The sequence below is a fragment of the Alligator sinensis genome, unplaced genomic scaffold, assembly GCF_000455745.1.
Source record: "Alligator sinensis unplaced genomic scaffold, ASM45574v1 scaffold908_1, whole genome shotgun sequence".
Lineage (NCBI taxonomy): Eukaryota > Metazoa > Chordata > Crocodylia > Alligatoridae > Alligator > Alligator sinensis.
In genome coordinates this window covers 471509-487491 of record NW_005842775.1, presented here as the reverse complement: position 1 = coordinate 487491, position 15983 = coordinate 471509, and the positions used below count along the sequence as shown (strand labels likewise).

The 15983-nt window shown below is 38.9% G+C and overlaps 1 protein-coding gene across 16 annotated transcripts in view; it reads left to right on the top strand.

Moving 5' to 3' along the window:
* CADPS2 (calcium dependent secretion activator 2) overlaps positions 1-15983 on the top strand; it is a 275391-nt gene that overhangs the window by 240554 nt on the left and 18854 nt on the right. For all 16 annotated transcript variants that reach the window (XM_025216937.1, XM_025216935.1, XM_025216931.1 and 13 more), the window contains one exon: positions 8283-8390. In XM_025216937.1, coding sequence (XP_025072722.1) covers positions 8283-8390 — 108 coding nt within the window. The remainder of the gene's footprint in view (positions 1-8282; positions 8391-15983) is intronic.

Here is a 15983-nt window from a genome sequence, read left to right as displayed (position 1 = left end):
CTGTGATCCTGCTTGGTGTCATGACCCTTTAGCTTAGGAATGGCTGATCTAGATGTAGCTGCACAGCAAAACATAAATCTCCAGTTTTCTTTTCATGGACACCACAGGAACCACCTCTGAGCAAAAATGTAACTGCAAGAATAATATGAAGAGCTCAGAATGGCAGCTTTAGTTTCTGCAGTACCTGTAAAAGCACTGCATCAGGAAAAATTGAAATATAAAGAGAAAATAGTAGGAAATGGAGGACATTTAAAAACTGCCCTGGATGCACTGTGTAGTTTACCAGCAGTGAGTCCTGGCCTGATTAACTCCAAGAAGTGTGGCAGGCTAAGAAAGCCATTGGGGAAGCAGTTGTAATTTTCTTGAGTTAGGTATTGTTTTGTGAAATAATATGAACTGGTTCTCCCTACCAATTATTAACCCTTCATTCTGTTTTCTCTTTCATATTTTCATAGTATAGGAAGATATACAGGGACATGGTGAGGAAGGTTAGATGCTAAGCAATATTGCTTTTTTACCACATAACACTCACTTGAGATCTGTTGTAGCTAACTGTTAAGTGGAGCAGCCTTAAAGTGTTTTAATTTTATACCAGTGCCAAACCAGGCTCTGAAAGCACAGGGACTTTGCACAAGAAAATATAGTATTTGGGTCTAGAGTAGGAAGATCTTTGCCATCTGTGCTATCATGATGATGTTCACCAGGTTCAGAATAGCAATATAACTGCTTAACCACACCAACAGCTGACTTTTTGAACCTTACAGGTGTGTGGCCCATTTTGGAAATTCCATGCATTGTAAATATTCTGTGCTTTCTGTAGCTTAAAAAAGAAAAAAGGCATATTTTGGGGCCAAGTTTGCTTTGAAAATGCAAAATTAATCACAAGGCCCCAGTTCAGGAAAGCAGCTTCCTTGTTCTGGACAGCTCTCAAGCACTCCCTCTTTTTGACCATAATGTTAAGTATCTCTGTAGTCAAGGATCCCATTATGAATAGAGGCTGAGGCTTGAATGTCTGTCATACCTTTTTTTCCTAAAAATCATGAGTTTATTCCTGGGCATGTATGTATTCATCTGTGCCAGACTTTTGGAAGCTGTGAAACAAATGGTTGTGGGTTTCCTAGTTTTACATGTGATGCGGGAACCACATGCATTCAGAACAGTTTTGGTATTGTGTTGCCCAGGCTTCATTTGTGTCCATGCTGTTCTTTATTGAAATAAGAGGGAAATAGACTATTTAAATCCACAAAGGAGACATTAAAAAAAATATCATATGTGAATGAATAGACTGAGGCAGACAAAGTAGGAGAGAGAAAGTGATAAGTAATAAGGGACCAATTAAGGAGAGAATAAATCATAGAATAGTCCATTTTGCTTACTTTTTTATATTCCTCAATTTTGATAGCATCCTGCATTTCTGTACATATGGGGGAAGGATCAGTTATATTAATGTTTCTAGTTAATTTACATTTTATACTTAAATAATTGAGCAAAGTTACAACAAAAATAATATATATTCATCATATGGCCTTCCCAACATGAATAGGGAAAGTAAGCTCAGAGCTCCCATTTATCTGTCAAATTGTCTTTTGAAAAGTGTTTAAATGTTGTGATCCATTCTTCCATTGATTCAGCTTTTTCAAGGACAAAATGTAACCATCATGAACTATCTCTCTTTCCATTTCTGTTTAAATCAAGGACAGTAAAAACAATATTTCTTTTCTTTTTAGAAAGCCCTTATTGGGGAATGTAGATGGCACCCTGTCACAAGGACTTGTTTTTTGGGAATGTTTGGTGTCTGACTGTAGCATGTGTATTTTACAAAAGCAAATGAAGAAAAAGAGGAGAGGAGAAGAAAAAGAAAACCCTTCATGGGTTAAATTTTATATTGTTGATATGAATCGGGTATCTGTTCTAGATCTGTGGTCCTTATGAACATCAGCATACCAGTTGAAGTTCCAGCAAAAAATATTCAGAACAGTGCCAAGAGCCCAGAACTGAGAATAGAAGTAGCACTGATAATTTATGGAGATATTAAAGATTTTAAGAAAAATTATTGGCATAGATTACTTTGCTCCCTACAACATGCTAAGTTCTTTTCTCACATAAAAGATAGTCTTTGCTCAGAAGACCAGTTGTGATCTAAAAGACAAACCCATAGTCAAATAAAAGAAAGGGAAAAAGTAGAGAGCACATCAGTGAAGTACGCATAGCTGCAGTTTGTTAGTCTGGATAATGTTGTTTTAATAACCAAATGCTTGGGTTTGGGAGCTTTTTGGAAATGGATCGTTGGTTTGTTCATGTCAGAAGTAGGCTTCTTCAATGTTCACTCAGTTTTTTTCTGTAACTGGTTGATTGGTTTCTTTCAAAGCCCTAGAAAAAAACATTAGAGGATCTGAGTGAACTGCAACAACACTAGCTGTGCTTTTTCTTTGCCACCATAGTGGTTTGTATATACAGCCTATTCACGACAGAGCATCAAGAGAAAGTGACAACATGTAGAAAGAAAAGTGTATAATTAACCTTGACAGGACATCATTTGCTTGATTTTTCTAAATGCTGTACACAATTGAATATACAAAATTGTCCATGCAGTTTCTCACCATGTAAATCAGGTAATTTTGTACACAAATGAGTGGTTACATATCTGTCTAGTCACTTGTATTTGCAATTACCCATTTTGTGCATGTAAACAGATCATTACAAGAAAAAATTGGGCGTACAGTTGCATTCATATTTTGGGGCTGTTCAGAAACACAGGTGTTCTACAATTGCACGGTACCTTGTTTCTCTACCCCACATTTGCATTGTTATAAGGACTGGAAAGGAGAAAGAGCCTTTGAAACTTCTTTCTTTATATCCTCAGCCACAGTCTGGCCAAGTATATTAATTTTACACTGTTGATATGAGCTGGGTACCTGTTCCAGATCCATGGTCCTTACAAACATAGTGATCTGTCTTTATTTCCAGATGTGTGTCATATTTTAACTCCTTCAGTGCCTCATTTAACTGCCTTTAAAACTTACAGGCTTTGGTTTCAGTTTGTTTTGGTTTTGTTTTTTTGTTTTGATTTGTTGAAAATAAGTCTGTCCTCAATACCATATAGTGCCATTATTCTTTAGGAAGAATCTTCTAATGTTCTTTTAAAGTCTCTTTTTCCTGCTTGACACAAACTCAGAAACAAGTCTCTTCTATTTTGAAATCCATATATATGTAAACGAGTATGAAATCTATATGCAAAGCTTTAAGTGTGCTGTGACATGCCAGAGCAATCTCAGTACAGTCTGTTCTTAACCCTGTCACATGTTTTGAAGTATCTGGTAAGTGTAGATATGAAGTATGACCCACTCTAGTCAGTGGGAAAGTTAAGATAATATAAGTAAAATATATATCTTTGCAAAACTGATGTTTAAAAATGGATTTTGTCATGGCAACTGCACCTTAAAGACCCCATGTACTAGAGAATTAAGAGCCCAGTGTTGTAAGCACTTGCACCCTGCACAGTCTCATAGGTCTCAGAGAAAATTATTTGCAAAAGTATTTGCAGGACTAGGGCCTAAGGTTTGCCTGACACCTTTCACTATGTTCCCCTTTAATCTGTGCCAAAGCTACTCTTGCTCTCAAAGAGGATGTGGAAAGGGTCAAGAAATCTTTTCCTCTGGTTTTCTTTCCATCCAAACAACTTCCTCATGGTCATGTTCAGCTCACACTAACATCCTGCAAACAAATTGAATGTACAAATAATGTGTTGTTTTGCCTTACTTGTGCTGTCTGAAGTGTGATAAAAGGTAGAGGTAAGGAAAAAGGGGTTTCAAAGGTATCTAACCCATATTTCTGAATTATTGTCATTTGTGCCACCCTGTCTTTTTCAAAGCCAGCCAGTCATGAGCATCGGTCATGAGTTACCTCTCGGAGAGATAGTTAGCAGTATCCAGACAAATGATTTCTTTCTGAGTGAGCAAAACCACCGAACTTCCTTTCATTGTGGTGATGGTGCTTTAAGTAGATGCTCCCATGTAGCTTCCTTCAACTCATCACTCTAGCTAATTGCCACCCTAGTGCTTTAGTTAGTAGTTTATAAGGCCCATTTTAAGCTCTTGAAGAATGAATGCTTTACAGGTGCATTAACCTTTATAGAACTAGATTTTTTCTCAATACCAGAAAATGAGTCAGTTTAATACAATGTGTGAATAGCATTCTCTTCTCAGTGCTAAAATGAGGATAAATGTAACTCAAGTATTTACACAAATGTGTGTGTTTTCTACTCAGCTTGGGACAAGCTTATGCTTTGTAAAGCAGCACATAGGAACCAAGCTGTATCTCCCCCATAGGGAAACATTAATAATAATAGTAGCAATGGTAAGTAGTAGCACTGGTTGCAGGCCTTTCAACTGCAAAACCCTTTAATTCTCAGAAATCAAGACAATATGGCATTACTTTTGATTGGCTGCTGCAGGCCAGCATTTTCCAGGGGAAAAGACATGTGATTTCAAATTAAGTCAATTATAATGTAGCTTCTGAATCATCTTTGAAACTGGAATAGTGTATTTAAGATTTTGTCTCCTTATTAAATAGGCCCCATGACAGTGTTTTCCTGTTGTATTATTAACCTCTAGTGAAAGGTTAAGCAGCAGCTTCTGTATCTAAATCTGTTGCTATGAAAAATGACTGCAGAGCTGGACCCACCTACCAGTGAATAGTAAAAGAGAAGACCTGCACCTGTGGGATTAGGTGCAGCAGCAGGAAGTAAGAGCACTTGCAGTATATAATTAACAAGGAATTTTTTCTCTCTTTTTTTTAAACAGCATGTTCATCTTGCCAGGTTAACTAGTGATTAACCCTAGAAAGAATCTGCTGAAGCTTACACCCTTGTTTAAACTCATTCACTTGCCAGTGTATTCAGTTACTTGTGTAACCAGCGGCAGAGTAACCCTATTAAAAACACTTCATTTCCTGGTATTTATTTGATGTCTTTGTGCTTTCAGTTTTTCCATTAATCTCTTTGTGTCTTACTCTTTCATTCTCAGATAAACAAAACTCTTGTCTACTGCTCTGAATTAAACAAACCACTACAGTAACTTTCATCCTTCATAAACTGTAGTTATTTCTTTACTGTAAGATTTCAGCCAGTTAGAAAACCTTTACACTTATTCTGCTCTCAGTTACATCCAAGTAACTGCCTTCCAATGACTTCAATAGGAGTTGCATGCAGGGATTAGGGAGCAGAATTTGATACTTCCGGTTTAAAATACATGACATACTTGCCCCCGTTTAAAACCTATTCTATATTAATAATAGTCTAAAGAAAATTCCACTGTTCTATACCATGATATAATTACCTCAAGTATAACTCAGTATTGATTTATTTGTCATTTAAGGCACACTTAATCACTTAATGCAAGTCAGTCTTTTTATAGAATTCTGGATATTTATATTTCAGTACTTAATGTTTTCTCTGAAATTTTAAAAAATCAACAACGCTAGAATAATTTCTAACTTCAGTCATTCTGTCAGTGATGTGTTTTATTGCTTATAACAGCTTTTTCTCTCTTACTCATTTAACAGCCAACAAGTGGAAGAATATCCTTAGTTTAGAAAGATGATGACATTTTACTGTTTGTTTATTGAAAGTTTTAAAAAATATCTATCCCAAATGAAGTGTAATAAGGGGAAATTTTGTAATAGCTTTTGGTGAGTTTGTGAATAAGTCTTCAGTAGTCTTTGAACTAGAGAACTTTACCAAAAAAGAACATAAGAACAGTGATACTGTCCTTTTCCAGACACATTTGTACTATAAGTAGAAACTTTAAAAGGAAAATTACAGTTTTTTTCCCAAGTAATTTCAGAGATAATTATCTCGCGCACATTAAAAAAGAATGAAGTGTTTTAAAGAACTGTAATTCTAATTGGTAAATGTCACCAGCTGTTGCAGTTACTCTTACTTGTGTATATTCTTTTAATGATTATAGTCTCGTGCCACAAGCTACATGAAAATATATTCACTAGGTGTGAAATTCCCATATGTCACAGCTTCAAGACTAGGTAAACATCTCAAAGAAAAATGAAGAGTTGATGCTAATGGGAAATGTTATTTTTCTAGTTTTGACTGTTTTTGAGGCAAATATTTCTTTATTTAAGTTCCTGAAGGAAAAATTGTCCATGCATCACAGAAATGATAGGTATTAAAATTCTGTGGGAATGTTTTTGTTCCTAAGCTGAAGTGAGAGGTCATTGAAATAAATGTCCAAGACAGAACTTTTTAAAAAAATATACAAGAACGGTAAAAACAGAAAGAAGCAGGCTTCTCAACTGTTCCTCATTTTGAATATGACTTTGTAAGTTACTAAATATTGTCTGTTCTTAATGACATCTGCACATAATGATAGCATTAAAAATCAGTTAAAATCTTCATCCTTAGAAATTTATACCATTCCTTTCATGCCCCAGTAAAACAAAAAACCCCTCAAAATTTCACACAGGGTGGACATTCTGAAATCTTAGATGAAGTTTCTGAAGCTAACAGAAGGGCTCTGCATTAGAGCCCTACCACTTTTATATTCCAACTCAATTATCCCTGCCCCTTTTCTCATGATAGTTCATGAGAACGAGGAAAAAGAACACAATTGTATACAGTTATAGGGCAATAAGGTAGGTATTGATACACGTATGTCTTGTCATATGTTTAAATATAATTTTATAAAATACAATAAATATTTGACTGAAGAATAGTTTCTGACATACGCAGTGATGCCTCGTGCTGCTCAGGCAATCCCTGATCACTATAACAGTTCCCAGGAAGCTGTAATGAGTAAGTATAAATTAGAGCAACCTTTATGCTGCCTTAATAGATGTCTGAGACTGCAGATGTGGGATACAGCCACCATCCTCTCCCACAATTGAGGGTCTGCAACAGACACAGCTTAGCCAAGCCTTTAGAAACAGTTTGTAGTCAAGCCAGTTATGAAGTAAGTGTTGTTACGAAACATTCAGTACTATCACCTGATCTAGGTTGCCATAAAATGGTATCCTTCATTTGCAAACTCTGAAGATTGTCAAAATATTATTTTCAGGCATAATAGATTTTTGGAATTAAATCTACCCAAGCCTGAAACCCTTGAAGAAGGCTATCCATAAATCTTAAGCTCTTGTTTTATTCCACCTTGAAGAAGGCTTCTTATAAGTTTTAAATAAGTTAATATGAATAATGGCCTTAGAGACTATCTGAGAAAGACTCCAGTAGAACCATGGACCACATAGACAGCGATAAGCACCACCATTCCAGCCAGTTTGGAATAACATCTATGATGGGACTGCATAGCCTGCTTGCTCCCTGTATTCGGGATATACTCTGGAATATATATTTATATCTATATCTATACCTATAAATATACTATACTTATACATAGATTAGATATAGATATATGTATTCTCTCTCTCTCTCTCTTTCTCTCTCTACATATATATAGATATATATAGATATCTATAGAATATAGGTATCTAATCTCTCTCATATATATATGTAGAGAGAGAGAGAGATTAGATATCTATATTCATAATCTCTCTCTACATACATATATATATATATGTATGTATGTACATACATACATATATATATATATGTATGTAGAGAGAGAGAGATTAGATATCTATATTCAAAAAAGTATATATGTATATAAATAGGTGATCAGAAAAAAAGTGTGTGTGTGTGTATAGAAATAGAACTATTTCTATTTCCATGTATAAGCATTAGACATGTAAAATGTGTTTACATAAAAACATTGTGAGCTTTCATAGATACACAAACATGAATTATTTAAAATATATCGTATGTTGTTCCTGCTGTGTTCATGCATCAAGAGAATATAACATATTTTCTCATTGTTAATTGCTTTCTAAGTGCTATTGCCTCAGTATTTCAGAACATGAAAAATTATATTAAGAGAACATAGAATCAGTAGCAATAAAATCTGGGCCCCATTAATGTCTATGTAAGCTTTGCTATGGACATGAGTGGGGCCATAGTTCCACCCGAAATATGTGGCTGTACAAGTAGCTCAAAATCTTCAAGAAATTACAATACCAAGAATTCTTCATGTTGACTCCTGCTATATATAGGCCTCTAATCCAAGGTTCACAACAGCTTTCAATTAAAGCAAATAACTTGTTATCATTTTTCAGTTCTAATAGGAAACTCTTAATCACAACTGTGATTTTTTTTTTTTAATCTCCTTGCCTGCAAGTCACACAGTCTTTTTATGGTTTTTTTTCCCCCCTCCCCACCACAGAAACCAGGAATGGATCTAGCAGATACCTACATCATGTTTGTTCGGCAAAACCAAGATATACTTCGAGAAAAGGTCAATGAGGAAATGTATATAGAAAAGTTATTTGATGTAAGTAACTACCCTTGCAAGGCATGCTGGCATCATATTTACATTTGGAAGGGATAAGTTGCATTTTGATGGCATTCAGCACACAGGCCAGAATGCTTCTGTCTCTTGCTCATTTTTTGTTTTGTTTTTTATTTTATTTTGTTCAGCTACTAAGGCTCATCTTAATTTTAAGCATTTCCTGCATGAGAGCGATAAATGCTGGAATGTTAGAATGAGTAGATCAAATGTTCTAAGGTTACAATTTTAAAAAGTTATTTTATCATTTTCCCATTATATGTAATGCAGCTTTATTTTACCTTTTGATTTTGATGTGCCACAGACAGAATTGTATTGCAATGGATTTTCTTAATGCATCAAGAAACTGTTTTTATTTCCCTAAATAACAGTTCTCATGGCTTATTCTTCATTCAAACTAAGTAAGAAAGTCAGCTATGTTAAAGGTATCCAATTTTCTTACAATGGCTTTAGATAAGTGACTTCTGGAATTTACTTTATGGTAGATTTAGTCTAAGAATTTCAACTGCAGGGGTTTAAAATTAGTCAAGTACTTATTGAGTCAGTAATGTTCACAACTTCAGCCTATTGACCTCAGCTTTCAAGTGGGCTTTTCATCCTCATCTTTAAAATTCTGCCACAGACCCCAGCCCTGCCCAAATTTTCCTTCTAATTCCCCCATTCACCCTTGCATCTGCCTGTACTGAGATTATTGCCTGTCCTCTCACCCAAATCTTCCTTGTCTTGTAATGTTCTCCCTCTATTTTGGTTTAAAGTGACCACATCTTCCTCCTCAACATCTCTCCTTACACAAGGCCTGCCGCAGTACTGTCTCTGGATATCTCCACTGCTTCAAGCTTTGACCATTACTTGAAACATAATGACTTTCTGTATCGTCTGTGTCTGAGGCCACAAATAGCCGATCATTTCTCTGAAATTCTTACCAGTAGAAAAATAGTCCAGGACTGGGAGCCTACATGTGTTCCAGTCCTCTGACTGGAGAGCTACGCAGGCAAGTTCTTCAGCCAGCGGCACTAGAGGGCTGCTTCACAGGCCATCCCTGCCTTTAAAGGAGCCTATTACTTGAAAACCTGTCCTCCCCCCTGCCTGGGAAGGGAACCGGCTGTCAATAGGCAAGCCCCCAGCTTTTAAATTGCTGCATGTGCTGCCCAGATGAACTGCACACAGGGTGTTTTAAGCCAGAAGTGCAGGAAAGCAGGGCCAAGGGGGGCCTCCCCAACCCAGTTCCTGAATCACAGTTTTTAAATTGCCACATGGGCTTCCCAGCTGGGCAACACACACAGCTTTTAAAGCCCATAGGAATGGGAACCAGGCCCAGGAGAGCTTCCTCAGCCTCAGTTTCCGACCCTGCAGGCTTTAAATCTCACCTATCTGGGTGACGTGGGTGGCAATTTCAAAGCCTGCGGGGACAGGGAAGCTGTCCCCACTGCCATTCCTAGCAGCAGGTGGGGAGCACATGCTGGCTGCTCCTCTGCTCTCTTCATGTTCACTGGGAACAGTGGGGCAAAGCCCTCTGCCTGCTCTTCAGACCAGGGATCCTGGTCTTGGGAGCAGGCAGAGGGCTTTGCCCCACTGCTCTGGTCCCTTTCCAGACCAGACCAAAATGGGAATGTCCAGGTATTCATTCTTGCAAAAGAGTTTCTCTCTCAGAGGAGATCCTCCAGGTTGACACCTGGAAGAACTTTCTCCTGAAGGAAAAAGTATGTTCCAAGGAGAAACTGAATGAATGCTTGTCTGCTCAGTTTCTACCAGAAGGGCAGCTAGTCTCACAGTTGGAACGCCTTTATGTGGCCTGAATTAGAAGCTCTGATCCTGTCTTATAGGTATTTAAAACACCACTCACACAAAAACGGAAATACAATCCTGATTCTTTTGTTAAAATGTGAAGCTTAAATCAAGAAAGCTATTGTTTTACATAAGGATGATGTCAGTTACTTGTAATTATATAGCTGTCTTAACAGAGGAAGTAATTCTGCCTTTGATCCAGTTTATCACAATCCATTACAATACTGATTCTGAAGCATGGTGTTTGCTCTGAAATGTATTTATTTGTGTACCATCTACTATGCATTTTAGAAAGCTTTTCTGGCAGTTTCATTTAATTACGCAAGTTACAGCAAATGTTTTCATAACAGCAATTCACAGCCTTTACAGTGACACTTCAGTTGTGGCAATTGCAGAAGGTCCCCTAACATAGACTCTCAGCCATGAGATGTCATGTCAGTGTTTGTTGTTTGTTAGGTTGGGTGGTCAAAATGAGACTTATCTCTCAGACTTTATATTTCTAGACACTCCTAGGCAGTTTTACAAAAAAAAAAGTATCATCTGTTTTAATAAGCTAAGTGTTAATATGTGTGAAAAGAATGATTTTATAAAAGCTTTGATGCCCTGCAGGGGTAGAAAAATTATCATCCATCCAGCTGGCACTTTCACAACGCACTAAAACCATATTAGCAACTTCTGCTTCAGTTTGGTGTTGTACTGAATCTATAAGCATATGTTTCATTTTCAAGTTTCCTTTTTTTTCCTTTTGCTTATGTTGTAATTTTCTGAATGTTAATAATAATACATGTTTTAGGGCCAAGTTCAGCCTTCATTGAAGTCAATGATAGCATTTCCACTGACTTTAACAGGACTTGGATCAGACCTTTAGTCACTAACATTATAGAAATCAGAGAGGGAAAAAGGTGTTCAAGATTTTAAGTATGTAGGTATTATGTGAGGAAAAATATCCATTTCCATTTCTGCTTTTCTTCATATATGCTTTATTCACTGAATATTGTTACCTCTTTACTGTATAACACTACTCCCAGAGAGTCAATGAATTGAAATTAAACAGAAATACATTATCACACATATGAAAGTTGATGTATAAAACCACTTACTGTAACAAGAGATGAAACCCTGTTCTGTTCCCTAATGTAAATCCAGAGTAGATCCCATAGCTCTAATGCCCCTTTATTGAGGTTACTCAGAATTTAAACAAGTGTAACTGAGAGCAAGATTTTGCCTATGATTATCAGTGTAAAAAATTAGCAATATATATATATAATTTGCATACACCATTCTGTCAAAAGCACTCAAAGGGGATTTAATGTTTTTGTTTGATTCCTCAAGCTATTTATGTCTGGTTATAGTTGCAAATCAGTACTGTTTTCCTACTAACATTATTTTGTGTTTTCATCAGCTGGGAAACTGGCATCTGGGTGAAGGGGGGAAATTCAATTACCTGTGCATATCTCAGAAAAAATGCCTTTTTGGATTAAAGTAAATTTTTGATAGCTAATGAAACTAGGAGTCTGGTGGCTATTCTATAGGCCACAGGTACCTACTTAGGCAGCTAGTGGCCCAGCTGTTTTTTTTTATTCAATCTGAAAATTCATACTTCAGAACCACTTAAGTATGCACCCTAGGCCTAATAACACTGCAGCACTGACTCAGTTTTATACAGGTGTGTATAAAACTCCACTCCATTTAAGTCATTCAAATCAATCAAGTTGCAATCAGGTAAAACAGGTGCACATGATGCTGACTCAAGCCAAAATGTGTTTTAGGCCCCCTCTCCACATTACAAATATCATGGAATTAACTGGTTAATTGTGCAGGTACTTTAAGACCAGCTACATGTGCAAAATACCTATCACGCTATAAAAAGTTCCAACCAGCTGTGAATTTAGACCTTGAAAATGTGTACTAACTTTATAGGTGATTACTATTGAGCTTTAATTTGCATGTCTAGCAGAGTCTCCTCTGTGGTTGGGAGTCCCATCGGCTCCCAGCCACAGGGATGCACCATGCCCAGCTAGAGCAGGGAGGTTCACAGCTGACAGGACTCTCAGCCCCAGCAGCTGCAAACACTGGGTCCTGACAGTGCACCTCCTGGTGCCAGGACCCAGCTCGGAGATCTTCAGGGATGCCACAGTCTTCAGCCTTGGAGGTACATGGGGCACCCCTGTGGCTGGCAGCCTCACAGCTTAAGGAGCTCCCAGCCACAGGAGCTTGCTTCTTGCCTGTGGCGGAGCTTGGGAGCTGGCTCTCTGGGCACAGGCAATAAAATGCAATGGGATCTAATACACGATCCCACAATCATGCCTCACATATGGCATAGCAGGGGGTGCGATTGTGTAGATCACGCATTAGAGCCCTTCGTGCCTTTACCTACAGGTATAAAGGAGCCCTTAGGTTCTTTATATAAAAGCTGTTCAAAATAAATCCTGTGTGTTTCTGCAATATACCTGTGTTGCCATGCATAACTAGTAAATCACAAAGTTTAAACCGTCCCTTGTGCTTATAAATGATTCAAGTTGCCTGCTGTCATGTAAAATATAATCTTTTTTTAAAATAGTGGTCAATCAGCATATTTTAAGCCAAGAGCTATTTTAAAATATTCAAATTTGTTTGAACCAGTGCATGAAAATTGTTTTTATCTTTCTGTGAAGAACTCCTAGATGGATACTTGGTGAGCTGGAGGATGAAATATTTAAGGGGAGTTCAACCAGCATAAATGTGGGCTATCAGAGTATTCAATAAGACCCAATTTTTTTCTGTTAGGCAAACAATTTAGGAAGCACTGAACAAACATCCGGAGAATGTGTCATTTATCCAGCACATATGTGATACGTGTTTATAATATCCTAAATGTCCACTAATGGAAACTTTCTCCAAGGAGCTGATCCTACATCATTGGAGTCCATGGAACTTTTGCCATTGACTTCAGTGGAAGCAGGATTTAACTTATGCACCTATCTCAATATCCTGACTGGTTGAATTTAGGACCCTGGCACATGTTCATTTAATGGTGTAATGCAAGGGTGCTCAACCCCAAGCCCACAGGCCAGATCCAATCCCTGGCACCATATTATCCAGTCTGTGACACTCCCCATGAATGACAGGCCAGTTGGAGGCAGCGCCAGGCCCCTCGACTCCAATTCAGGCCAGGTATAAATAGTGCAGGACCCTTGGAGCCTAATCCCAGCTGAGCAGGGACAGTACAGAGTCCCATGCTACCTCCATGCAAGCACAGAACAGAGTCCTGTGCTGCCTCCACCCAACTGGGATCAAGCTTGAGGATCCAAGCTGCCCCCACCTGGCTGGGATCAGGCTCCAGCTGGGTGGAGGCAGCACAGGACCCTCGGCCCTGATCCTGGCACCTGGGGGTGCCACAGGACCCAGTCCACCCTGCAGATCACCACTGATCCATTCATCTGGCTCATGGGGCCAAAACTGCGAGCACCACTGGTGTAATAAAATCTGCCAGGAGTGCATGGAAGGAGTTGTAATTGTTGGGATCAGGTCCAAATCATGCTGTTACCACTTGCCAGTGCAGGGGGAGCCCAGGATCATAATCTTGAGCTCCCCCTGCACCCATAACTTGGAAAAGAAGTGTCCGCAGGTCCAGCTGGGGCCAGCAGTCATCTGATTGTCAGCTTCAGCCCCCAGGGCTGCACCTGGGACTCAAATTGCCTCTGGGGTGGTCTGGGGCTGAATTGTAAATCTGCTTGTTTTGTGGCTGAAGCCAACAATCCTCTGCTTCAATCGCACTGGAGCTGGTTTGACTCCCCAGTGCAGTTAGTTGACAATCAGCTGATTGTCAGCCCCAGCTCAGGCAATCCTGGGTCCAGTTGGAGACTAAGGCTGTCCAGCTGATTGTCAGACAGTCAGCTGATTGTCAAAACCCTGTGTGAGCAGTTCTGTGGCTGGGCTGCCAGACATGAAATGATCAGAGACTCCCAGCAGAAGGAGTGGGGGAGATGAAGGGCTTCCCTTGCTAAGGACTTGAAACACTCTGGGTGCCTATACACAAGCAGTGAGGATGCTCCAAAGCTCTGTAATTATGGCACATCAGAGCAGACTTGATTAATCAGGTCAGCTGGAGTTTAGTAATTGCTGCGTTCCAGTAGACTCCAGTGTCTCGTGTATCAGCGTCCCCGCACTGGAAAATGGCAGTGGGGGTGCTTTAACTAAAGCTTGTCAAACAATCTTTAGTTAAAGCAACCCTGCCGCTATTTTTAAGCGAGGGGTGCTGATATATGAGATGCTTCAGGTGCTTTAATTAGAGTGCCTCAGTCCGTCCCTCCTTCCCCTCCCCCCCCTTCCCAAGCATGTATATAAACACCTTCTGATCCCTGCACCTGAGCAGCCCAGCTAGAGCTGCTTCAGCACACTTTTTAAAGCACCCTGGGTGCCAGAAGCCAAAGACCAGAGAGCCTCTCCCTGTTGTCTGGATCTGAGCACCTGAGAAATTCTGGCTGCAGTTGTGCTCCTTAAAGCCCCTCACATGCTGGGACCCACAGTGTGAGGGGCATGCATAGCTGGGGAGTTGGAAGCCACTTCCCTGGGTGCCCTGGGAACTTAAAATCTGAGCATGCAGCTGGGGCTCACAGCTGAACACCTGGTTTTTAAGAATCCAAGGTGAAGTGAGCCCAAAATCAGGGAGACACTCCCTGATGTCAGGCTCATGACACCACCCCCATACACCCCCAGGGACCTGGCAGGAGTGCCAGATCCAGGACCCGGTGCTGCCCCCAGCACAATCTCACTGATCAGATATGGAATGGCTGTGTCCCAGACGCTGGGACTGCCTGATGCCAGATCTCTGCACTTAGCTGAGTATCAGGATCTCTCATGGGTCAGGCCTGACATGCTGCATGTTCAATTTAAGACATAATACAAATAAGTCACAAAGATAGTACACATTATACACAGAATATCTTTATGGCACCTCTGCTTTATTATCACTCCATAAATTGGCTTTAACATGTAGCCAGGTTACTATTTAGGACACAATAAACATCTTAATCATGTCCTAAATGTAACTTGTGTCATGGCCCTTATAAACGTAATTCTATTGGAATTGTCAAAACTGAATTAATAATTCTTCTCATTCTCATATATTTTAATGGGCATTAGTTTGAATAAATCAGAAGTTAGAATATGTGAGTTTAATTAGACGACATTGATCTGTCGCACATCAAGAATTGTGCTACTGTTTAAAATACAATAACTCATCCAAAACCTTACTTCTTCCAGAAAGGAAAGCCACTCAAGCACCTCTTTGACAGCATACCAAGTTAGTATGTTTATCATATCAATTTGGGGTGTTGAACACCAAAGTGTTTTTTCAAGGTCTGATATCAGTTTTTTTCCCAGAATATTCCTTTCCCAGACAGATCTTTCACATACATTGTTTGCACTGAGATGCATCCTATAGAAAGACTTAGTGTTGTACTATTCTTTTCTGTTTTGTTTTCAGTTTCTTTTAAGAAACAAGGGAAACTTTAGGATGAATTAAAGCCACTGAACCCATATAGATATTGAATAGTCCAACCATTAGTTTACATTACAAGTTATACAACCTGTTGTTCCTCTAAAAAAATGAATAAACAAAACCACTTTGTTCATTACTGAAAGAATCATACCCTTGTTTTACCATCCACATGTATATACTTACAGTAGGAATAATGTAAAAGTCAGTATTTGCCAACTGTGAGATGATATAGTGGAGTAACTCTAGTTAGTGTCAGCTTAGGACCCAGTCTTACATGCAAGCTTGACTTTTGACACAGCATTCCCTTTGAC